This window comes from Ceratosolen solmsi, unplaced genomic scaffold (genome assembly GCF_000503995.2).
Source record: "Ceratosolen solmsi marchali unplaced genomic scaffold, CerSol_1.0 scaffold10, whole genome shotgun sequence".
Taxonomy (NCBI): domain Eukaryota; kingdom Metazoa; phylum Arthropoda; class Insecta; order Hymenoptera; family Agaonidae; genus Ceratosolen; species Ceratosolen solmsi.
The window spans coordinates 1550840-1575857 of record NW_011948412.1 but is presented as its reverse complement, the minus strand read 5'-3'; the positions used below and the strand labels follow the sequence as shown (position 1 = coordinate 1575857).

At 24.0% G+C, this 25018-nt stretch overlaps 4 protein-coding genes across 5 annotated transcripts; 3 read left to right on the top strand and 1 right to left on the bottom strand.

Moving 5' to 3' along the window:
* Positions 1–3918: 3918 nt before the first annotated feature.
* Positions 3919–4723, top strand: Pet117 (cytochrome c oxidase assembly factor-like). Its single transcript, XM_011501731.1, has 2 exons — positions 3919–4164; positions 4501–4723. The coding sequence occupies exons 1-2, from the start codon at positions 4073–4075 to the stop codon at positions 4649–4651; spliced, it is 243 nt and encodes an 80-aa protein (XP_011500033.1). The 5' UTR covers positions 3919–4072; the 3' UTR covers positions 4652–4723.
* A 129-nt stretch (positions 4724–4852) lies between these two features.
* On the top strand, positions 4853–10582 carry LOC105363544 (HEAT repeat-containing protein 6). The gene is made up of 12 exons (XM_011501313.1): positions 4853–5261; positions 5914–6162; positions 6339–6575; positions 6660–7485; positions 7665–7948; positions 8022–8357; positions 8443–8690; positions 8892–9111; positions 9172–9249; positions 9331–9537; positions 10183–10299; positions 10380–10582. Exons 1-12 carry the CDS (start codon positions 5076–5078, stop codon positions 10551–10553), a joined length of 3162 nt encoding a protein of 1053 aa, XP_011499615.1. The 5' UTR covers positions 4853–5075; the 3' UTR covers positions 10554–10582.
* LOC105363739 (E3 ubiquitin-protein ligase RNF25-like) lies at positions 9507–23281 on the bottom strand. Of its 2 annotated transcripts, none has more exons than XM_011501539.1 (9): positions 23265–23281; positions 22943–23002; positions 22794–22865; positions 22103–22343; positions 21696–21914; positions 20926–21219; positions 11418–11597; positions 11042–11276; positions 9507–9583 (listed from the first exon to the last, which is right to left on the bottom strand). In XM_011501539.1, the coding sequence occupies exons 2-9, from the start codon at positions 22963–22965 to the stop codon at positions 9576–9578; spliced, it is 1272 nt and encodes a 423-aa protein (XP_011499841.1). In that variant the 5' UTR covers positions 22966–23002; positions 23265–23281; the 3' UTR covers positions 9507–9575. The 2 variants fall into 2 exon arrangements, with proteins under 2 accessions (XP_011499841.1, XP_011499922.1); XM_011501620.1 differs by lacking the exon at positions 23265–23281 and adding an exon at positions 23097–23114.
* Positions 12707–17367, top strand: LOC105363645 (spindle pole body protein pcp1). The gene is made up of 5 exons (XM_011501424.1): positions 12707–13413; positions 13906–14491; positions 15041–15397; positions 15825–16085; positions 16966–17367. Exons 2-5 carry the CDS (start codon positions 13928–13930, stop codon positions 17266–17268), a joined length of 1485 nt encoding a protein of 494 aa, XP_011499726.1. The 5' UTR covers positions 12707–13413; positions 13906–13927; the 3' UTR covers positions 17269–17367.
* Positions 23282–25018: the final 1737 nt, after the last annotated feature.

Sequence of the window (25018 nt, the reverse complement as noted above, 5' to 3'; positions counted from 1 at the left end):
TGCACATTAGACTAATGCATGCTTTCTTGTGTGCACGTTATTTGTGAATTCTTCTAGTAGTCATCGTTATTTTGCATAACATTACGTGCGACGTAATTTGCATCGTATCGATTTGCATCGAAATTTGCAAGATGACTACACGAGCGCATAGTCTTATATAACAATATCTATTTTATTTAAGATTTAGCTATAATGGTATCGCGAAATTTAGTACCATAATTACAGTACTGTATTGCATATTATTAATTCGTTAGCTGATCTACTATATTTTTGTTAAACGAATCAAGTGATCATTGAAAAATAAGAATAATCAAGCGTAGTAAATGAACTGCATGGATGTAAATAAAACTGAATCCGCACTGTCTTACAATTACTTGCCGCAGTCATTAGCCGACTCATTATTTTAATTATTATTTGAGAATATTTTATTATAATTAATATAAATTCCTATTATAATAAAACCTACCTACATTATTTTTAGCCGAGTATATTATTATTTGATATATAGAAAAAGTATACATTATAATTTACTCTTTAATATTAATTACAAAATAAATATTGTATATATTTCAGTAAAGTAACGCTATCTATATACTTCTCAAGTTCCAGGCTTAATTCATATAAAAAAAATTTAATAATATACATAAACTTAATTAACATAAAAAATATTCTAATACAATGAACACATAATAAAAATAAGTTTTTATTACACACATTTTTATTACTTTAATGACAAAAAATAAATACATAATTAAATTATAATAACAAACGAGTATTAGGATAACTTATAAAAAATTGTTTTTAAACATATTTAGCGATAAACAAACAAAATTCTATATAATTATCAATAATTTGTCGCTCAATTAAATTGTTTTTATATTTTGATTAATTATTTTTAATAATATGCACTAAAGAGTGTAAAAGGAATTGTCCGTATTAAATTCGTATTAAGCGGTATATTATATTTCTTTGTACAAAGAGACAAATTATTCTCTAAGTCATAATTACTAATTAATTTCTAAATAGTATCGTATATAAATTTAGATGTATTTTAATATCTGTAGGTTGATAAAATATTATAGAAGTACATAAAAAATTCAGTAAATTTTAAGACATTGATTATAATACAGTTTCGCGTCAAAGGCTTCATTAATATTTCATAATGTAAATTCACATCACATTAATATTTACATAAAAATATTTTTAAAAACTCTAAATACATTGAAATCTAATAAACATACAACTATTATTTATATAATAATTTTATAAATTCAAACATTATTTATTTAAAAGAAAAAAACAAAAACAAAAAAACCAATTTATTTATTTTGCTAGAAAAATTTTTAATAGTTAAACTAATTATTTAACATTTTTCTACACACTTTTAATTACTGCTGTTACCAAGCACCATAATCCAATCATTCCTAAACTTTATAATTCATAAGTTCTCTTTTCGATTAACTGTCCATTTCCTTTTCCTTTCCTTAAACTTATTTCATAATTTATTATGTATATACCGTAGCTTCTTCTAAATAAAATTCTGTATTAATTGTACAAATAATTTTTTAGATAAAATTAATTATGAACTAATCATTTTAAAAAATACAACTGCTTTATATTATTTCAAATTTATTTTTTCTATATTTTAAGTTTTGAGAATGGATGGATTTAATTCGGTTTATTATTAAATTTTGCAATCAAATCTTATATTAAGTTTATATATGTTTCTCTCTATCCTCCTCTCTCTCTCTCTCTCTCTCTCTCTCTCTCTCCCTCTCCCCCCCTCTCTATTTATTTATCTTTCTCATTGTTAGCTCTTTCGTGGTATCCGTATTTCTTTATCATTTTTGCTTACGTTTTTAGTGTCTTACGCACGTTTAAGAAGCCTCAAAAGGACACATAATCGGCTACACTATGCCTATAAAACAATAAGACCGGATAAAGCGTACCTTTAAAAGTCGACAATAGAATTTCTACCGAATATTAATTTTGTCCATGAAAGAATATTTTACTTGACCATATCCTATTGATGTCAATAGCTCCGAAAAGAAACAAAATTATTTCATAATACATTTATGCAGCTCCTTCCGCTTTTACACGGTATGATTAAAACTTTTTCTTTTATCGCTGATCTTGATTTATATTCACATTTTTCAGATCTTATTAATTATAAAACATCACTTATTAACATGAAAATGTGTATTTAATTTTGTATGTGTTTTTGGTTTCGTAAAATTATTACCATTCTCAATACATGAGGATTTAAAAATCCTTTATACCATACTACGTATTAAAATCTTTATAAATATACTATATGTAATATGAATATATAAAAATTATTAACATATTTAATATAACAGAATTTAATCAATTTATTTCTGATACAATATCGATATAATATAAAATCATAGTATTTTTTAAGAATTTTACTTATCGATTTTCCCTCACACTTATCTCATACATTACAACAAAAATTATAATTTAAAAAATGCATTTAGTAATAATCATTTAATATTATATTTAAAAAGTTAATTCATCTTAATATTTTTCATTTTTATTTTAATTTGTTTATTAATAGTAATAATAATATATTAATAATAATAACATATTAGTAATATTAATAATATATGATATAAATATAAATTTGCCGATATTATACTTATTATATATTTATATTGTGTAAAAACAATTGCTATATATGTAATCAATAATTCATTGTTTATTTAATTGATCTAAATTCCACTTATAAGTTACTAATTATTCAATTTATTGTGCAAATAACATGTCAATTTTTGTCACAAAATGACTTGATAAACTTTATTAAATGAGTGTTAAATTAAGTGAATACATAATATTATTATCCACGAATGAAAAGAAGAATATACCTTTCTACTATGCATTACACTTTTACATAATTTCACGGCCACTTTGATTTTCATAATTAAACTAGTACAGGTATTTTTATTAAACTATTAACATTCTTCATGGAGTGGAGGTAATAATATGACTTAATAGGAAGTGTTGCAAATATGACCGCTACATACTACATACCCATCTATTAAATAATAATAAATCTATCATTTATAGCCTCTAGAATATGTAGTTGATTCGTAAGTATTACAAATTAGTCACTTTACTCAAATCACATCAACATCTCTTCATAATTACTTTTCATTCTCATCGCCACAATAGATTTCTAGATAAAAATTGTGCACTATATTTTACAATTTTTTTAATTGTATCAGATAATTGAATCAGATTAAATAAAAAAGATTAACAGTGCTTTAAAAACTCATACTATGAATGGTAATTGTGTCGTCTATAATTTCTGTCCATGTTCAAAAAATATTCTTTAGTAAATTTATATAAATTCAAATATTAATTTACCTTCTCATTATGTTACATTATTTTTTATTTATACTTTATGTTTATTTTTTTACCATTTTGTATTCTATGCACTCGAATTTATTATTTTATCCTTAACATTTCATCAATTAAAGCTCGATTAACTTGTTTTTTTTTTTTCTATTATATTATCTTTCTTTAATATTGTATTATATTAAGTATTTTCTGCAATTTCACTTTCTTATTCGTTCAATAGCTAATTTGAATGTAAAATGTACATTAGAGAAATGTAATTTACTGAAAAATCGGTATAATACAATATAATTCAATAGAGTATATACATTAAATAATACTTTCTAATATGTCGCTTTGAAATTTTTGAAGAAAATAAAAATTTGTGCTTTCAAATATAGACTTATTTACTTAGATCAGAACAAACTTATTTTAATTCACTTCATATGTTCGTTAAAAAAAAAATGACTATTAATAAATACATAATGTATAATATGTCATCTCTGACACAGCGACTATTTTCCGCTGCGATCTTTAAGTTAAAATGTCAAATGTTGGAAATGACTTGAAATTTACCGGCAAGATTACTTTTGACGCGCATGTGCATCTACTTGTGGTAGTCGCTATAAAAATAACTACTGTTAGCATATACACTTCGGAAAGAAAATTTTTGAAAAAATTATACTTGGAATAAAATAAAAAATAAATATTTTTTATGTCTATAACATCTAAAATGGTACTTATAACTAGTACAATTGCTTCTCTTGGTTTAATTATTTACATTCATTATAAACAAGAATTTGATAGGTAAGTATCCTCATAGTTGTACACATGCAAATATAGTTTAGTCTGTGTTGTTTTCTTTAAAAGTTACAACATAAAATTAATAAAATATCTTTTAATTATACTCAATTTAGATATAATATAAATATTCGTGCATCAAATTATTCAAATAAATTAACATAATTCTTTCCTTTCAAATTAAAAATTTATAATTTTAAAGTATTAGGTTATGCACTATGAGATAATTCAAATGTATAAAAGTTAAAAGTAAAAGCAACTATAAATATTGCCAATTTTATAGAAAATAGCTATAATAATTTAATGTTAAGTCATTGTAAAAAATTTCTTTTTATTTAAAAGGAAAAAACTTTCTTTGGGAATAATGAAAGATCTGGACAAACAGAGACGACGGAAAATAGAAAATATTTATTTATTTGATCAACAACAAAAAATTACTAAGGATCTTGAAAATAATATTAAAAACATAGCGAACATTGATAAAAAGATGTAGCCATACATATTTGATAAGAAATAAACAGTTGTACATAATCATTTTATTATATTAAGAATATAATTATTCAATTATAAATATTTAGCGATTTTTATATAACCTTCACGATTTAAAAAAATGTTATTTTTTTACTGTATATTATTGTAAGAAAAAGAATCTTTTAAAAAGTAATTTACCTTAAATTTTTTACTTTCCTTTAATTTTAAACTTTAACATGTTTTAAAAATTATCCTTCCTAAATACCCTTTTATAAACTGAAGATGCGAGATTACGAACATATGTCCATTAATGTAACATACGTATATAGGATATATGTCTGTATATTTTGTATGAATAGTAATCGGCAAAGGTTTAAGTCGCATTTAGAAATCGAAAAACGCGGCTGAGTTGGATAAACCAAGATTACTGTTCAACCACTTGATTAATGCAACATATGATGGATTTTCCACAAAATTATTCAGATAGTGAAGATTCTTTAAAATTTTCTCTCTTATTAGAAAAATTACTCACGTTAACTCAATCCAGAATTTGTGATAGAAAGTTACTGAATGGATTCTTCAAAAATATTAATGAAATAGATTATAGAAAATTTGTCATACAAGATAAAAGTGTAAGTTAATTTATTTTACATAAAATCGATGCTATTTCATATAAAAATTGATGAGCAAAATAGTATTTATATGTCAGTAATAATGCAACTAATGTAAGTGAAAGTGTTAATTTACAATTCATTATATATGTAAAGAAAATTGTTTAAGTGTAGTAATAATGATTTCTTAAATTGCATTATGAACTAAATACTTACAGAAATATTTATATTCTGAATACTACATTATAAAATTGAACATTTTCTTTAAATGAAATATTTTGTTACATTAATTTTACTTCGTGCATCAATATGTTCCATTAATTTGATAAGTATCTACAAGAAACATTTTTAAAACAATAAATTTAGTTTGTTATAATAAATTCATTGATTTAAAAAGAAACAAATTTTTTTTATGTATGTCACTACATAACAGACTTTAATTATGATAAATTTAAGTTTTAGTGTAGTGTTTGAAATAACTATTGATATAAGAATTCTATTGTATACTTATTTTTTAAGATAAGAACATAAAGTCAAAGAATATATATTGTAATACTATACAAAGATAAGAAAAATTGTAATAAGTGTTACAATCACAAATGTATTAAAACGTTATAAATTCCTATTAGAAATTTAAATAATTGGTATTCATTAATTTTTTTTTTTTTATTAGGCTATTATGCTGCTAGTCAATCAGCTATGTTTAATTATACAACCTAGTGAAGTTCCTTTAGTTATTGGATGCTCGCAGTTTTTAGTAAATTTGATAAAACGAGGTATTACACTACAAGGTAGAACTTTTACAGCGTGCAAAAGGTGGGTTCTAGAAAGTCTAGAATTTTCCGATTCAATGGCTGCACCTGATATACTTTGTGCTTTGCAAAGTCTTCTATTAACTGGACCATTTGATAGCATAATTCAGGTAAATATTAATAATGAATTATGATGTATTATATTCAATATACTCAAATATCATTATATTGTATAGTTTATATTTATGTATAATTTACATAAATCAATTACATTTATATTATTGAATAGTATTTTATTAAATTTTTAAATTATTAATTATTTTCTTTACGCTTTTATTTATTACAGGATCTTAGAAAATTACTTGGAGGAAATTCAATTTTATTGAAATATGTTTATCCCCACAATGAGCAATGGAACGAAGAAAAATTCTTAGCTTTAAGTTGTTTAAAAGCTATTTTAATTAATATGGAATCAAATGAAAGTTCAATTTCTCTAGAATTTTTAACAATTATTAAAACAATAGCTTTCCAGACATTGAGTAAAATGTCTTATGAAGATTTAGATAAATTGTATTTTAATAAGGTACTTTAATTTACTAAATTAATTTAACAAATATTGTTATACAAACTAGTAAAGATAAAAATAAAATAAAATTTTATTTATTAGATGGCAAGTCAGTGCTTACGAATTTTAAATAATGTTCTTGTTGAAAAATCAAACTCTGATAATATGGACGTCATCGGTGAATTTCTAGGTATAATCCAAGTTTATCTTTTTCATGGAATTGTTGGATATCCTAATATAATACCACAATTATTGCGGCCATCCACAATGAATTTACCAGATATAACACATCCTATTCAGAAAAGAAAATACTTTAGAAATCACAAAACTAAAACTAAACGACAATCTTCAAAGAAAATTACTACTGAAAATAAAAATAATATTTCTTTAGAAACTAAAGTACCTTTCAAATATTCCAGTGATTCAGATACTTCAGATACTGAAAATAAAAATATTATTCAATCAGAGTCTAAAGTTCGCTTGGAAGCAGCACATTTATTAAGTACTCTAGTTGAGCAGTCACAAAATCGTGAACTTTTTGGATATTGGACACAAATAGTTGCTAGCGGATCAAGAACGGATGCCAGAGTATTGACAAGATGCATTTTACGCGAGCCACTGTCTAAAATTAGACAGATAGCTCTTATTACACTTAATGATTTATTAATAGGAGCTAGGATGTTCCTGACTCACGCAGAAGATAATGAACAAATGTCTTTCGTCACATTTTTTGGAATGCTCAGTTCTGTAATAAAGGAAATACATTTCACATTATCTCTTCTATTAAGTACAGAAAGAAATGTTGTTGTATTAACCCAAGGTTTGAAATGTGCAGCTGCTCTCATACAAGGCACACCGTATTCCAGACTTAAATCTGGACTGGCTACTAAATTAATTAGAAATTGCAGAAATCATTTGTTACATAAACGTAAGAAACAAAATTAATTTATAAAAGATTTTATTTTATATTTTGTAATAATTATATAATATTTATGCTAATTATGAAGAAATCATGTATTTTATAATTAACAATATTTTATATCAAATTCAGAAAATGTAATTAATATTTGTAATAGATAAATAAGCTAATATAAATATAATTGTTAGATCCCACAGTTCGAGTAGCAGCACTTGCTGTTTTTGAAACATTGGCTTTATCTGAACCAATTACACCAGAAATTTTTAATATTCTTGCAAAATCTTTAAATGTTGATACAGACACAGAATTTTCTAATTCCGATTTTAATACTACAAATGAAACTGAAACTGAAGTAATTTTTGATGACTTTGATGAAAATATTAAAAACATTGATTTTAATACAGATGATAATACTCAAGATATACAAATAAGTGCTTTAGTTCAAGTTTGTCTTAAAACTATTTCAAATGAAGTAAGTATATTATTTTATATGAATATTAAATTATTCACTAGTTTCTTATTACAAATTTATTGTACTTTTGTAGACTGCAAATGAACCAGTTAGACTGCAGTCATTGAAATTATTGGGAACACTAGCTTTTAATGCAAGTAGTCTAATTTTTCCACATATTAAATTAATTGTTGGAACTTTAATTGAAATAACTAAAGAGCAAGAGGCACAAGTTGTATTTCATGCTTGTCGTGTCTTGGAAATTATTGCAGGACGTTTAGCAGATTTAAAATCTGATGATGTATGTAAATTTTGGAATATTACATTCAATCCTATTATTTCATTGGTACAACATACCCAAACTAGTTTGCGAGAAGTAGCATGTGACTGTTTAGGGAATATTGGCGCTGAAATGTTTGCCCAACTACCAGTTAGTGTTAAAGCAAAAAATACATTTTCAGTAAATATATATGTTAAATTAACATAAAATTCTAGATTGGATTTTTAAATTTTAGAGAGACAAAAGCATAATGATAATTACAGTACTTTTCGGAGCAATACAAGATGATGAAAGCGCAGTCAGAGCTGCTAGTTTACGTGCCTTAGGACTATTGGTATCTTTATCATCTTTAGAAGAAGATACTGGATTCCTTATGGATTTAACAGATATAACTTGTACAGCTTCTGAAGATCGAAATCTCGGAGTAAGAGTTAAAGCTGCTTGGGCTTTAGCTAGTCTTTGTGACTGTTTAGTTAAACGAGAGTAAGTTATAGATTTTACTGCATTTAAAAATTCACTTTTTCTACTAATATGATGTTTTACAAACTTTGATCATTTTAATTTAAACTAGTAAATTTTTTATTTCAATTATAATAAAATAATGATAATAAATAATAATTTTTTAGAAATTTGTAAAATTTATTATTATTATCTATATTGTTATTATTATTATTTATATTTTAGAAGCAACTCAGAAGTTGAACCGGTACCTTTGGATATTGTATTACCAAAACTTTATAAGACCAGCATTAAATCAGCTCAAGATAATGAGAAAGTTAAATGTAATGCAGTTAGAGCAATAGGAAATATTATGTATTTATGTAAAAAAAAATCAATTCTAGAAGATACTTTATCTGGCCTTAATGCTGTGCTTAACTGTGCTGCAACCGGAAATGATATGAAGGTATAAAATAAAAATTTTGTGTTTTCTAATATAATTTAATTTTTCAAACTTTATTTTCAGGTAAGATGGAATGCATGTCGAGCTATTGGTACAATTTTAAGTCGTAATCCAGATACAGTATTACCAACACTATGGAAAGTATGTAATATAATTTCAAAACAAATAATGCAAAATTATTACTATTTTTATATACAATTAAATTATTTTTGTTATAAATAGGATAAAGTTTTTCCAGTATTATGTGATTTAGTATGCAATAGTCCAAATTTTAAAGTACGTACAAATGCAGCTTGGGCTCTATCAGTTTGTGAATCTTATGATAAATATATAGTTAGATTATGGAAAAGTATAATGTTAGGACTTGAAAATTCACAACATGTACCTAGTTATGTTGAATATCCTCATAGAGATGCTCTTGTACAACAGGTTTGTAAATTTGTAAATCAACCCTATATTTTTTAATATTATAATTCTAAAACAAAAATCATAACAAGTTATAATTAATTTAATAAAAGATATAGTTTTAATAAATTAATGTCATATTATTAAAATATTTTTATATAATTATTTATATATTTATTAACTTTGTGATTTACATTACTATATATTTCAAAATACAAACTACATATAAAATATAAATAGCTTTATTTTTAAGTCTTCCATATATTTGTAATAGATGTTTTAAAGTTTCATATTATATATAAATTTAATGATTCAATCCTAGTGGATAATAAAAACTAAATATATATAATTTTTACATTATTATTTTATTAATAGAATTATGAATATCTAAATACATTATTCCCAAAAAGTTTAAAAGTCAAGTGTTAAAATAACTTTCAGTTTTTAAAGCATGGATATATTGACTCAAAGCAACATATAAATAAAACAATTTTCAAAATATTTAAAAAAAAAAGCTCATTATGAAAAGATATTTTAAGATTTAATTAATTTTACCAAGTAGTAATTAAAAATATAAATGCATATTTCTAAAATAATTAAAAAATTAAAATAAATGTATATATAATTTAAGAATAAAATTAGTATTAAATGATATAAAATTATTTTCAGCTTTGTCTTACACTTTGTCACTTGGCGGTTTATACTGAAATATCAGAATTGGAATCATTATGGATAGAAATAAAGGATCATTTTGACGATATTATTTATCATATTAAACAATTTCAAGTAAAAATAATTTTTAATTTCTTCATTCAATATTTATAATATAAAAAGGACATTATATTTTCATTAATCCTTCCTTACAGGAGCATGTATTACCAGAAAAAGCTGGAGATCTAATGAAGGCTAAACTACAATTTACTTTATTTGCTCAGCAAGCTATAAAAACCAATGAAAAACAAATAGCTACCAAATTAGTAGAATTATTTAAAAAGGATGAAAGATATGATAACATGGGTACCTTGTCTATTTTAAATTGAAGTCACATACACATACATAAATATATGTATATATATATATATATATATATATAATTGTATATAAAAATGATTGAGTTGTACATAATTTGTTTATAAAAATTAAAATTTTTTAATATATAACTTATAACAGATAATTAATTTGAAAATTTTTAAGTTTTAATGATCAACTATTATCTACGATCATATCTTCTGTAATATTTTCTGCATTGGTAATTTTATCTAAAATTAATACATGTCCTTTATCAATATCGATTTTTTTATCATTTTTATCTAGTATATTGTCAATGCTTTGATTGGTACTTTTACCAGTTTTATCCATATTTTCAATGTAAATTTGAGCTTTGTTTTTTTTTAAATTTTCTTTATTCAATTTCTCAATCTTATTATTAGAGTTAATTGCTTCTGAAACATTTTTAGATTTTATATTTAGACTTTCATTTGTAATTGTACTTTAATTTTAACATCTCATGTTTTACGATTATTTTTACCTTCTACATGTGGTACATTCAGTTTTTCATCTTTATCATCATCAGAACATTGATTGTCATCATCAGTTTCATCGCTATTTTCTTCCTGATTATTCATACTGTTATTTATCTTAAATTTTTTTTGCTTAAATTTTTCTTTACGTTTTAATCTTTTGGCACGTTTCTTAGCTGTAGTTGCATCTGCCAATTTTTTATTTTCTTCTAATCTTTCATGGTATTCTTTATCAAGAAGTTCCTATAAATAAGAGCTATAATAAAATCTTGATACAATCCATGAATTTAAGTTAATCAAAGTTAACATTTAAAAAACTTTTTTAATAATCCAAAAATATAAATATTTGAACTATTATAAATTAATTAATAATAATATACAAACCCTTTGTCCTTTTTCTTGAATATATTTCTGCCTAGAATATTCTTTTCTTCGCAAATGTCTATAAACATGAAATTCACCGCTACCTGCTCCAGCACTACTTCCCATTACATTTCGAACAAATTCAGGTACAGTAGGAGTGCTTTTTATTTTTGGACGCTCTGGTATAATTACTGGTTTATCCTTAAAAATTAGATTAAAATTAATTTATCTTAACTGTATTTAACACTTTAAAACTGTTAAATATTTACAGGATTTTTCATTAATTTCAGAAGTTTCAATCTCTGTAAATCTACCGCAGTTTTAGCAACTAATGGTTTATCTAATTCTTTTTCATCTCCAGAATTATCTTCTGACATTCTAATTATGATAATAATCAATGTTTAATTATAAATAACTGTTATATTTTTTTTCACTTAAATTTTTATAATTTTTAAATTGTTAAAAATAATTTGATTTATTTAACTGTTCAATAATTTTATACTTATTCACATATAAATAAATAGTACAAACTATAAGTAATATAAATATAAGCTTTGAAACTATCTAAAATTCATTAGTTCTACACAGAATCACATAATAACAATAATAATAATAAGATCCACATAAATAACAAAATCGATTTGAGGTTATTTTTCTCATAAGGAAAGTATATGCTATTTATTTGAGACATGCGCAATTGGAGATCTAAGTTTAACATATATATAATTAATTTAAATAAATTGATAATGTATAAAGAAATAAGTATAAAAATTGTTTTCTAGCCAGTAATGTAGTGTTGTATATTGGTTACTTTCTTAAATATTATATATAGTTAAAAGACTATTGCTATCAATTAAAAAAGTTATTTAAATATAAAATACAGCTAATTGTAAATAAATATATTGATTACATTATTATTATATAAATGAATGATATAACAATAATGAGATAAGTAAAAGTACTAAATATTTGAATTTAATTTTAATTAAGAAATGTGTACAAAAAATGCTTATCGACACAAATATTTACAAATTTAAATTATGAACAAGACAAATTAAAAACTATGTTGGCAGTAATTAAATGCTACTTATTCGCTATTTTCATTTATTTTGAATAAATTTCAAATAATAAAAATATGCACGTTTTTATTATAATCATAATACAGTTATTCGTCATGCCTCGTTTTCTTTATTATTGTCAAAATGAGCGCGCATATAACATTGGTAAAGTTGTATGCTTCAAACTATAAACAACACAGAAAATAGTCAAGCGTAGTACTGTTGATTAAATTATTTTACTCGTACAATAGATTGTGCGAATGGCGAATTAAGTGTCAAGCGTGTAACAGATTGATTTGAATGCGTATATACGTTGTGAGCAATCGCACTTAAAATACTCAGTTTGATAATTTAGAAAATTTTTAAGCTTATATATATATATTATGTATATTCGATTATCTATCAACAATTTTGTCGCCTTAACTACACATTGATATCATTAATAATAGAATATACCCAAATTTTTATATTCAATTTCTAATATCTAGTAGTTAAAAAATCCTTACGAATCGCGCTGCTTCTGTAGCTCTCTATATAGCTGACATTACATCGTCAATTAGTTAATATCATAAATTTAACAATCAATTTACTATGGTTTTAAACCTCATAATTTTAAACTTTCAAGTCCTACCTACTTAGTGCCCACAAGTCCATTGGCCCTTACATCCTCGTCTTATCTTTGTCAATTCCACTTGTGGAATGCATAATGCTTTAGTCCGAAATATTCAATGTCAAATGAATAATTGTAACGGTGCAGTTTTTCTGGATTGAATCACAATAGGATGTTACTTTCATATTTGCAAGAATTTCAGTGCCATATATTCAAGTCAATTGTTTTACGTAAAATTTGTGTGAATAGAATGATTTCGAAATACTATGTAAAATCTCGTCAATCTGATGCGAAAGATTTTAAAATCCTAAAAAGAGAAGAGTATAGAGAAGAAAGTTAATTGTAGTAGGTGATTATTCATAATCTCTCATAATTCTTTGTTTTATTAACTTATATCACGAAAATATACTAAAAACTATCTTGTTTCTAACTTGCAATTTTTTTTCTTTTTTTATATTGAATAACTTTGATTATCATATATATATATATATATATATATATATTTATATAAATAATTGACTAATATTTAACAAATTTTAAATGATACATTACAATAAATGAAAACATTGATTTAAAGTTCTTTATTCTTTTCGCATGACAATTATAATTACATAATGTTAATATTAACAAATTATTTTAATTGAAAAACATATGTTTATAATGATAAGAATTATATTGTATATTATTTACTGATATGGTCTTAAATTACTTACTTATTTAATCGTTAGTTGAAAATAATTATAAATATTTGCCTATTAAAACATACTTACCTCTTTTAATAGTTGAAAAGTATCAGATAGAAATTTGTTACTATATAATATAATCGATGATTTGATTTTAGATGGAATTTAATATTTTGAAAAATGGATGCTGGATTAGATTCATCAAAGTATGAATTAGAATCTATTACATCAACAAATGAGTTTAGATCTAATCATCTTGCAACACCAGATGAAACAAACATAGACTTATCAAAACGTATAGCCTTACTAGAATTAGATAACGAACATTTAAGAATCGATTTAGAAAATTTGAAAATAGAACTAAATGCCAAAAATGCTGCCAATCAAGGACTAAAAAATAAGATAGCAGAATTGTATATCGAAGCTTGTATTTCTATGCAGGAGAAGCAAAAACTTCATAATTCTGCAATAGATATACAATGTCATCTTGCTGCTGCTAAAAATTCATTAGAATGGTATCAAAGACAACTACATGATGCACAAGCCAATAACAAGATTTTACAAATAGAAATAGATACATATGAAAGTATGTTAAAAAAGAAGCATCAAACCTTAATTAATATTAATGCTAAATGGAAGCAGTTAAATGAAGATTTCTTAATCTTTATACAAAAGCATAAAAATGAAAAGGATATATTACAAGCGGAGATTACATCATTAAAAATAAATAATAATAGTATTAAGGTAAGTAAAGGCACAACAGAATGAATAATTACTAAAATATGCAGTAAAAGTGTAATATAGAAAATTGCCCTTTATACTTTGTTAAATTCTGTTTAAGATATTTTGGTTAATTTAATTTCTGCAATTGAATATAAAAAAAATTTATTTTAGCTTATGTTGTATTGTATTTTTATTCTTGCTTGATATTAATTATTTATAAATGAAAAAATATAATAAAATAATCAAATAATTAATTTCTATCAGTTATAAATTGATGTTAAAAATTATGGATAACATTTGGAAATGTGAAACCCATTGGAGTGACCATATTGACTATTGGCTAATCTTTATATTACAAGTAAAGTAAAAAAGACTATTTATAAGCATCGTCATGAAAATTATAAAATTAAAAGGTCGATATATTTAAAGTTAAGAGATGAACATAATTTATTCTTTGATAATAAAATAAACGGCCCTGTCGTTTAGCTTCACCTCCAGCAATTCGCTTTTTAAAATGCAGCACATCTCAAGTACGTATGCAACGTGACGAATAATAAAAGACGCTCGCAGACTTGCAGGGCAGTGCTGTCGGACTTAGAAGAATCAACGGTGTCAATAGCCATACACAAAAGCGTATCGAACAAACTAGAATCGATGGAGGAGGAACTCGTGGTTGCGAGAACGGAGTTACGAAAGCTCGAGCAACGCTTGATCGGTTCGGAGATAGAGAAAGCTTCGATGGAGTGTACTTTCGATAAGCAGCAAACTCTCCTATCTACCGTAGAAAATAGCCTGCAGAGGTGTCAAAATGAGAAGGAGGAAATAGCAGAGACCGCATGTGAGCTACGTCTTCAACTACAGGAGATGAATTCCCAGAGCGACATACAGCAGATTCATCTGATGCAGATCAGGCAGGAGCGCGAACAGGTCAGTACTTGATTCACATTGTAGATCTTTTCCACTTGTCTTCATATCCAATACACTTATGTACAGATCTAGCAATTTATCGTTGAACATAGTGTTTGAAAAAATACATCAATTCATAATTCAATTGTTTTATTAACTATCCAAAACAATTCGATTTTCGTTCTCAACTGCTCAATAATATATTCTTCTGTTTTTTATTAGCAAACCCTTACAACGAGAATATATTCTATTTACTTCCAATATTTTGTCATGACAATTACTATATAATATAATATAATACTACTACAAATACTATATAATATAATATACGATTCTATCATTTTTACATTTAATATTGAGTGTATAAAATGCAAGTACATTCGATTTCGGTAAAAAAACATAATATTATACAAATATCATAGTTTGTTTAAAACAAAACCGTAAATAGGTTGAAGATGCCATAGAGAAGTTGCGCTCGCAGCTAACAAAAATGATAGTCCAGTATAAGTTGTTGAAAAGCAGAAACGTTGAGTTGGAAGAGAAATTAAACGCTGTGCAAGCTATCTACAATGAGAACAAAAGACTAAAGTCACTATCCTATTCAGCCAATGCATCTCTCTTCAGGAGATTGAGACAAGAAAAGAAAAAGACCAACGATTTGGAGATACAGCTCTATCAGGAACGCAATAAGCAGCGAGTTCTTATTAATGTAAAATTCTGAATATCATTTTTTCTATTATATTATTTAAATTTTAAGTGCTCAGTGACTTTTTGCGCAATATATTTTTTCTGACTCATAATATAAATTTCTTCAAAGTTTATTATTTTACAACAAAATAACTACTTGCATCTATAATTTCTCAGTAAATTACATGACATTTTTGTAATATTTAAAATTTTTTATGAATAAACTTGATGCTCTTGTAAAGAAATATTTAAAGTAACATTTTGAAATAGACAAAGTAAGATATAAATAAAATTTGTATTACTTTCTAGGAAAACTAATACTTATAATTTACGTAAGATTTAAGTTGGAATGTGCTATTTATTTAAAATAATTGAAAACTTGTTTTAACAGAAATAAAATTTATTAAATCAGAACGAATTGGATATTTCGGTTAATACTGTTTTTAAATTAAATATAAATTTTTAATACTGCCAATAATTTAAACAGCTTTATTCACAAATATAGCACAAATATATAGTTTAATGCAATTAAAAATAAAAACTTTATATAAACCATAGAATTTTATTTTCATTTTCAATAGTCGTAATGAATTTCTTTACTTAACAGTAATTTTAATATTCCATTTTTTTTTTTTCGATTTTATTAAAATAATTATTAATATTAAATATGATTAATATACATTTTATAAAATTTGGAATTCTATAAATTTACTATCGTCAAAGTAATACATTTTGAACAGTATTTTAAATGTTAAAGTTGGTATATTTTAAGAACATTACAAATAAATAAAACATTCTACAAATTATTGGATCTAAAGCCACAATAAAATATCTCTAACAAAATCATTCAAATATTCAAATTACTATCTAATTCTTGCAATTTTTGGAATTTTTTGTTATAGGATTTAAAAAATCAATTAAAATTCACCAAGATGTCTGAAGATAATCTTGACGAAGGCTATGCCGATGGCAGCATATCAAGCTTTGCAGTTGCCAGTTTACCTTCCCCGAATCTCATCAATCCAGAATTACTCATCACCATTAATGATATATTATCCAAGAGTGAAAACTTTTGGGAACCGATACAAATAGAACTCAATAAATTATACTTGAAGTTCGAAAACTACAAAGGTGAAAAAATTCATCAGCCAAACAATTGCCACAATATTCCATCATTATCGAACAATGATCAATCAGTATTTTAAGAAATTGAATGTATATGAAAATATAGTTAATTTAGCTAGTAAAATCATGTTCTTGCACTATTTGCTCAAATATCTGCAAATACCAAGTTATAAGTAAAAATTACAGTTTAAAATTTTTGATTATTTTTAATTAAAATTTACGTATATGATTGTTGTATGTATTTGTTAAAAGTTTTTATTTCTTTTGACTTTCTGAAGTACAAAAATAATTTGAATTAAAATAAGCTGCAACTATTAAATTATTTATACACACTGTTATATTTGTTTAAATTATATTGTGTCGTCGTATTTTCGAATAATCTTAAATAAAATTTTATATTGTATTATGTTAATATTCTTTATAAGTGATGTGTAAATTAGAACTTAATTATAAAAAAAAAATTAAGTATAATGAATCGAAATTATTAAATTTATATAAAATAAATCTAAAGTAAATATGAATTTTTGTAATTACATAGATGTATATTTAACTTCATTAAATTTTATTGTATTGTAATGTTAAAATTTTAAATTATATATTTTTATAGTTACAAGTTATGTAGTAATGAAGAAAAGATATAAGTAAAATGTTTTTCACTTAAATATAAAAAATAAATCTGTAAATTACTATATGTTACAACGATGTAATATTTCTTATAAAGGAAAATTATTAATTAAATAATAAATTATTAGGTCACATGTGGTATGTAATGATTATATTTTTATTAGATTCAAAATCCAATTATACAGAGTTGAATCAAGTAGCATTTATAGTTCTATAAAGAATATTTGTATACAATCTATATAATTTTAGGTAAGATGTCAAATACATATACAAAAGTGTCAAATGAACAAAAGACTGTGAAGTCCATATATTATTGGTTTCTTTTGTGCAATACAAACGCAGTATTTGAATTTCATGAATTCAGATATAATAAATATTTTTTTCATACAAAAAATACAAATATGTATATACTAAACTTATTAAAACTCCTCCTCTTAAAGTTGTTTAAAATTTAAATGACAAAATGAAAAATAATGCATCATTTATATACAAATAAGTAGGAAAATTAAATGATAACATGTATTAATTAACAAAAAAAATTTTTTCAAAATACAATCAATTTATTCTATAATTATACTCTTTAATTTCCACAAATCTACATAATCATCATTCCAAATCAATATTAAATTTACTCTTCACAGAAAAACATTAAAGGTCTAAAGTAATTTAATGAATAAAGCAACATTTACAAGCACATAGTGAGTATTGATATCAATAAACAAAAAAACTTTTAGATTTGGCAACATTTATGGCACAGTATATAATATGGGTATATCCCACAATGAAAATTTGTACAATACTAACAAGCCTTTAATTATTTATTTTACATTATCTTCATACATTTTTCCTTGATATATAAATTCATCCATCACCATACTCTTGAGAGAAATGGAGATTGAATTTAATTTTATAAAGCTTTTTTTAAGTTGGCTTTTTAAGTAGTTAAAAAGAGTGTTAGTTATTTAAAATAAATATAAATTTATTGTAATTTAATTTAAGATTAAATTATTAAATTATTCTTTTTAAATTATTAAATTAACTTTTCTTTATAAATCTGCCTAATATTTGTTTTACATTTAATTTAATGTATTTTATCGATTAAAATGTGATTATCTATATAATGTGGATGTATGAAGAATTAAAATAAATGAATTAATTTATAAAAAATTTTAATCTAAATAAACTACATTATACTCTTGAATAAAATAATTGAAAAACACAGACATAAATATATTGAAAAAAATATCTTATAGGAAAATATCACAGTCAAGCATTGTTTAAATAATAAAAATCAATAATTACATTGATTATTTAAAAGATTAAAGTTTTAGTCTCTTCCAAAACATAATTTTGATTTTAATCCTAAAAAAAGATAATGTAAGACATGTATGTACAATTAAAATTACTATTAAAATACATTTAATATCAATTTTGAGTTAACAATTTCTTTTATCGAAGATGCTCAGTTAACAATTAGAAAAATTTGAAAAATATATTACAAAATATATAAAAATGTTGTAAACAGAGAAATTTGTGTTTTATGTTAATTTTTTGTACTTTACGAAATTTATATTTTTTTAATTATTTATACGACGAAATTTAGACAACTGATAAAAACAAGGCCCCCTAAAAATTTGAATTCTGTTTACATAATTACATATTATTCGGTATTAAAAAATAAAATAAAAATAAAAATTAATAGGTAGTACTTTCTATGCCTCGATACTTTCCGTATTTATTATCATTATTTGTTTTATATCAACAATTACATTATAACGGCCTAAGGTTTTCGAGACATTGTACCTTTTGTATGCATTATCATTATCGTTATAATTACATTAATAAATACGTTAATTTAAAAATTAATAAAAAACTTTTTATACAATTGTCTATTGAGATTAAGGGACGCACGCATACGTCAAAATGATATATACGCATGTATTAGCACACGTAATGAAGAATATGGTCAGCTGGGGCAGGTTGATATCAAAAGCACGCACCATTGCCCATTTTTCAATCTACATTGACGATCACTGTCGCCATAATAATAATAGCAGCGGTAGTAGTAGAAGTGACAGTAGCGGTAGTGGTTGAAGTGACAGTAATTGTAGTGATAGAAGTGACAGTAGTTGTAGTGGTAGTAGTAACAGTAGCGATAGCAGTAGTCATAGTAGGAGTAATAGTAGTACGATTGGCGATAGTAGAAATAGTAGTAATAGTAATAGAGGTAGCAGTAGTAATAATCAACACGTCCCATTTTATACACCGTCGTATTGGGAATGTTGCTGAACAACAATACCTATAAATTCTTAACCGTGCTTACATGTACAAGTCGACAGTTTTTCATACTGAATGAGAAGAAAAGGAATTCGATGCACATTCGAACTCTGTACGCGGTAATAGCCATCTCGACAGAATATATTATCATCATTATAGTTACTCCAGCGCAGCCTACACAAAACTTTTCCGGCTGAAAGTGGTTATGCTGGCGGTTGTTAGTAGCCCATTGTCATCTGGGGGCCGAATCGCTCTGACGTAGGCGATCGAAATGACGTCGGTATTGAGCCTTGCCTCGGCCTCGATTTCGATGATGATGTGATTGACGGCTATGATTGTGATTCTGGGATTGCTGCTGTTGCTGCTGCTGTTGCTGTTGATTATGTTGCTTCAACTGCTGATGGGTTAAAGGATAACTATCACAACTTACTAATCGTATGAATCTTCAGTTTTTATACTATTCCTGGGTTTTTATATTTACCATTTGACAAATAAGAAGCTTGATTTTTAAATTGAAATAATGAATTGAGCAAATTATTTTTTATTTTCATCCTTTCTCTCTCTCTCTCTCTCTCTCTCTCTCTCTCTCTCTCTCTCTCTCTCTTTCTCATTTCATATAGAGCATTTCATCACTACTTACACTTGGTATATCTGGATTTTTTTTTTACTTTAATTATTATCTATTAAAATAAACATTGCAATCAATGTTTCAAAAGTTAAAATTAAACTTATTTTTATCAAAACATTTCGGTAATATCTGTTTTGTCTAAATAAATACATTGATAAAAAAGGGAGAAACTTGCTTTTAAGATGAATTTTTCTTATTAAGGGCTTACCATAGAAGTTGACTGACTAGCAATGGCATTACTTTCAGATGAATTGGACTGCTCGATCGTATCATTGGAATCATCTTCGGTCATCACCAAGAGTTTCACACCTTCTGCCTCCAAGTCTATAATGCCGCCACGACGTTGTTGACGTAGAAACAATTTCGCCATTTGATGCTGCATTTCAAGAAGATCCTGGCTTACTGCAAAACCTGATGCAGCCTCAACATCGATTGGAGGTGGTGCTCCGACGAGACTATCCACATCACAGTTAATCGATTCACGGCAAACAGGGCAAAGAGCCTGGAAATAGAATTGTTTTAATGTGTTCGACGAATTTCTACTTAATATTACATTGTATATCCTATTTCTTTATATTGAATTAAAATTATTATAAGCATTAGGCATTTTTATAACTTAAATAAATTAATAATTTAAAACATTCTTGTTAACTTTGTATAATAAACATTAATTTTAATATATTTCACTAACTAGGAATTACAATTTTTAAATTGAAGTTCATAAATAATAATAAAAAATTTTATTACAATTTTTATTACACTAATATTTTTATTATAATTCTTAAAAAATTCTCAATAACTGATTCATTTAAAACATTATATTTAAATAAATTTAAAAAAATCCATATCTATAAATACTTTTTAATAATATTTTCTGAACAATAACTTACAATTAATGAAATTTGATTCTATACAAAAATATATTTATAAAAGTTAAAGATACCTAATCTTAATATTAATAAAATTAAAGATACATACTTGGAACTTATTTGATGTATCCTGTTGCCATAATGGTAATTTCTCTTGTTCTTCTCTATAATATCGTTCTGCTGCTGCAACATGAGCAGCTAAACAATGAGAATGAAAATGATGATAACATTCTGTTTTTGTAAATTCATCCCCTTCATGAAATCCATATAAACAAACTGCACATTGGCCAGTTGGAAGATTACTTCTTGTCAAGTGCTCTCTAACAAGCTAATATATATATTAAGCAATAATTACATAAATTCATTATTATTATGAAATATAATTATACAAAATATATACAAAACTAATTTAGTTATAGGTAATACATGTTTAGAAAGATGCACTAATTTTCTAATTTATGAACTATTAATGTCAAATAAATCTTTTAATAAATTATTTAAATTCAATTTATTTACCTCAATTAACTCAAACATTACAGGTTGACCAACAAAATCTCTGCATTTAGTATCAACATCAGACTGTATTTGATTAACTGTTTCTTCATCTAAACCTCTTGGATTTCGTAAATAAACAATTGGTGTCGTATCGGGATAACCTTGCAGCAGTTTCACAATTAATCTAACACATACATACTGAGATTGTGAATCTTCTCCTGTTGATGGAAATACTATTGTTTCGATTGACTCCAGTTCACCTCTTTTAAATATGCAATATATAAAAGCTATATTTGTCTTTTGCAGTGTATAGAATTAATTAATGTTGATAGTATAATAATCATTGATAATCCTGATTACAAATACTTTTATACTATAATATTTTTATCTTGTTATAAATATAAACATGAAGTAATAATTAAAGAAAAAATTATTAAAGAATAATTAACGAAAAAAAGAAATTAATCATTATTATATGTATTAATCAACAATTAATAATTTTAACAATACAAATAATTACATTATTAACTTTTTAAAATTATAATTTCAATTATAATGGATATCTTCTTTTGTAATAAAAATTTGAATACATAAGAATAAGAAAATAATTACAATTTTCAGAACATTATCTCAACAAATATATTTAATAACATGCTAAAATATAATAGACAATTAACAAATATTTAATTAATTATTACAAAAATTGACATACCTATCGTTATGTACAATATTAAGTTCATCATCCAATAGAATAGCTTTTAAAGCTTCTATTTCATCAGTCACTCTTTAAAATAAAAATGTATTAAATTACAATTATAAAATAAAAACTGAATTATGTTAAATTAATTATAAAAGGATTACCTTTCGTCTACAACAGTTGACATGTTTTTAATACAATATAGTTACTCTGCTGCAGCAGACCTGAAAACGACTATTTTATGTTTAAGGCAAAATGCAAATTTTTCACTGCCAAGTGATCCTTGATTTAACTCAATATAAAGTAAATATTCTTTACCATGCGCTATTTTCACAATTAAATGCCTTATGTACGAAATTAATAATTGAATTTTTTTCACAAAGAAAAATTGTCACTTTACCAAGGAGCTCCCACAGCGCTTTTCTTTATTGATTTCATGCTAATAATGAAATCTGCTTTATCGATATAAAATTGATTAAACCATACCTTAAAAATTTGACGGTCTTCTACTGTTCCTGACGAACGTTCCGTTAGTGTTTAAAATATAAATAAAAAATTATATTGGTCATTCATAATATAATGAATCAATTATTACATAAATTATAAAAATACGTTGAAAAAATAAATTTTATAATTCTATGAAAATTTTAATTTCAATGGTTGAATATTCTATAATTTATATTTATGTGTATAATATAAATATGTTCACTTATATAATATTTATTATCTATATCTGCTATTTCTCTTCTAATGTAATATTATTTTACCTTTATTCATTAAACCATATGCATTATAATAAATATGCGTCCCACTTTCAAAACAGTTACCAAAAATTACAAATTAATACAAATTTAACAAAATGAACATAATAAACTAAATATATAATTGTAAACATAAATTAAATTTTAAAATCTTATTTATAGAATTAACATCATGTAGAAATTAGTAAAAAAAAAAAAAAAAAAAGATTTATAAAGAGTATTATTATACCAATTTACAAATATTATACATATCTGAAATTTAACAATGTAGTTTTATAATTTATATTTCTATTAATACTGTATTCTATTAATAATTACAATTTAATTGTAATAAAATATCTCATCAACGAAATAAAAACAAATTATAAAATATTTAGTTTTACATGAAATTATTATTACTTCAGTATATAGATTTATTAAATTCTATGCAATCTATACCTACATAAATAAAAATAACAATATGTTAAACTTCTTATGGTTAATTTAAGATTTTTCTGTTACAATTTAGAAAATTTAGTAACTTTGTCGTTTAAATGATTCAAATTTTATGTTCTTTCTACAAATGTCAGAAGATATTTCTTGAAATTGTTTAAAAATTATAGTGCGTTACGTCTCCTAATAACATTACAGTTCAATTTAATAAAGTTACACTTATATAAAAATTAAATTTAACCCTCTGAATTAATGTTATTTATATTTATTATATATTATTCTTCTAAATAAAATATTGTTTCAAAATAATTAAATAAAAGTAATTATATTTAAAAAGTACATTTAGATTAATATATTAAAAAAATATATTATTCAAATTTAGAATAAATTGTTGTACAACATTTTCTATAGTTATTAAATTTATGTTTATTAAATTAAACTGAAATAATTTCAAACTGTAAGTCATCTTAAAGTTATTTAAAAACTATATATTATAGTTTTAAAATTTACCTTTTTTATATTGAAATAAATAAAATTTTTAATTAGTAATAATTTTTGAATTCAATAGTTTTTTATAATTACTGTTAGAATTATCAGCCACTTTGTATATTGTAGTTTCATTGTAATTTCTTTATAATAAAATTTTACATTTTTTAAAAAAATCACGTATATTCTTAATGAGATTTCATTAATTAATTTACTTTTTGATTATAAAAAATTTCTGATTTTTCACTTATATATGAAAATAAAGATTTAAATATCATAAAGCAAACGGTTATCAAAACTTATTTTTTCTTTAAAAAGTATACATATAAAGTTGCTTTAAACCTATTGTTATTATAATCATGATTCTTAAAAACAACTACTGCCACACTAAATCTGAATTAATGGACTTAATATCATACCACTTAGAAATATGAGCAAGGATGTGCATTTGTTTTAGGATGTTTTAAGAAAAGTAAATTATAAGCATATTGAAATTGTATAAAATAAATATAATTATTTATAACAATATAGAATTTTATTATTATATATATATATATATAT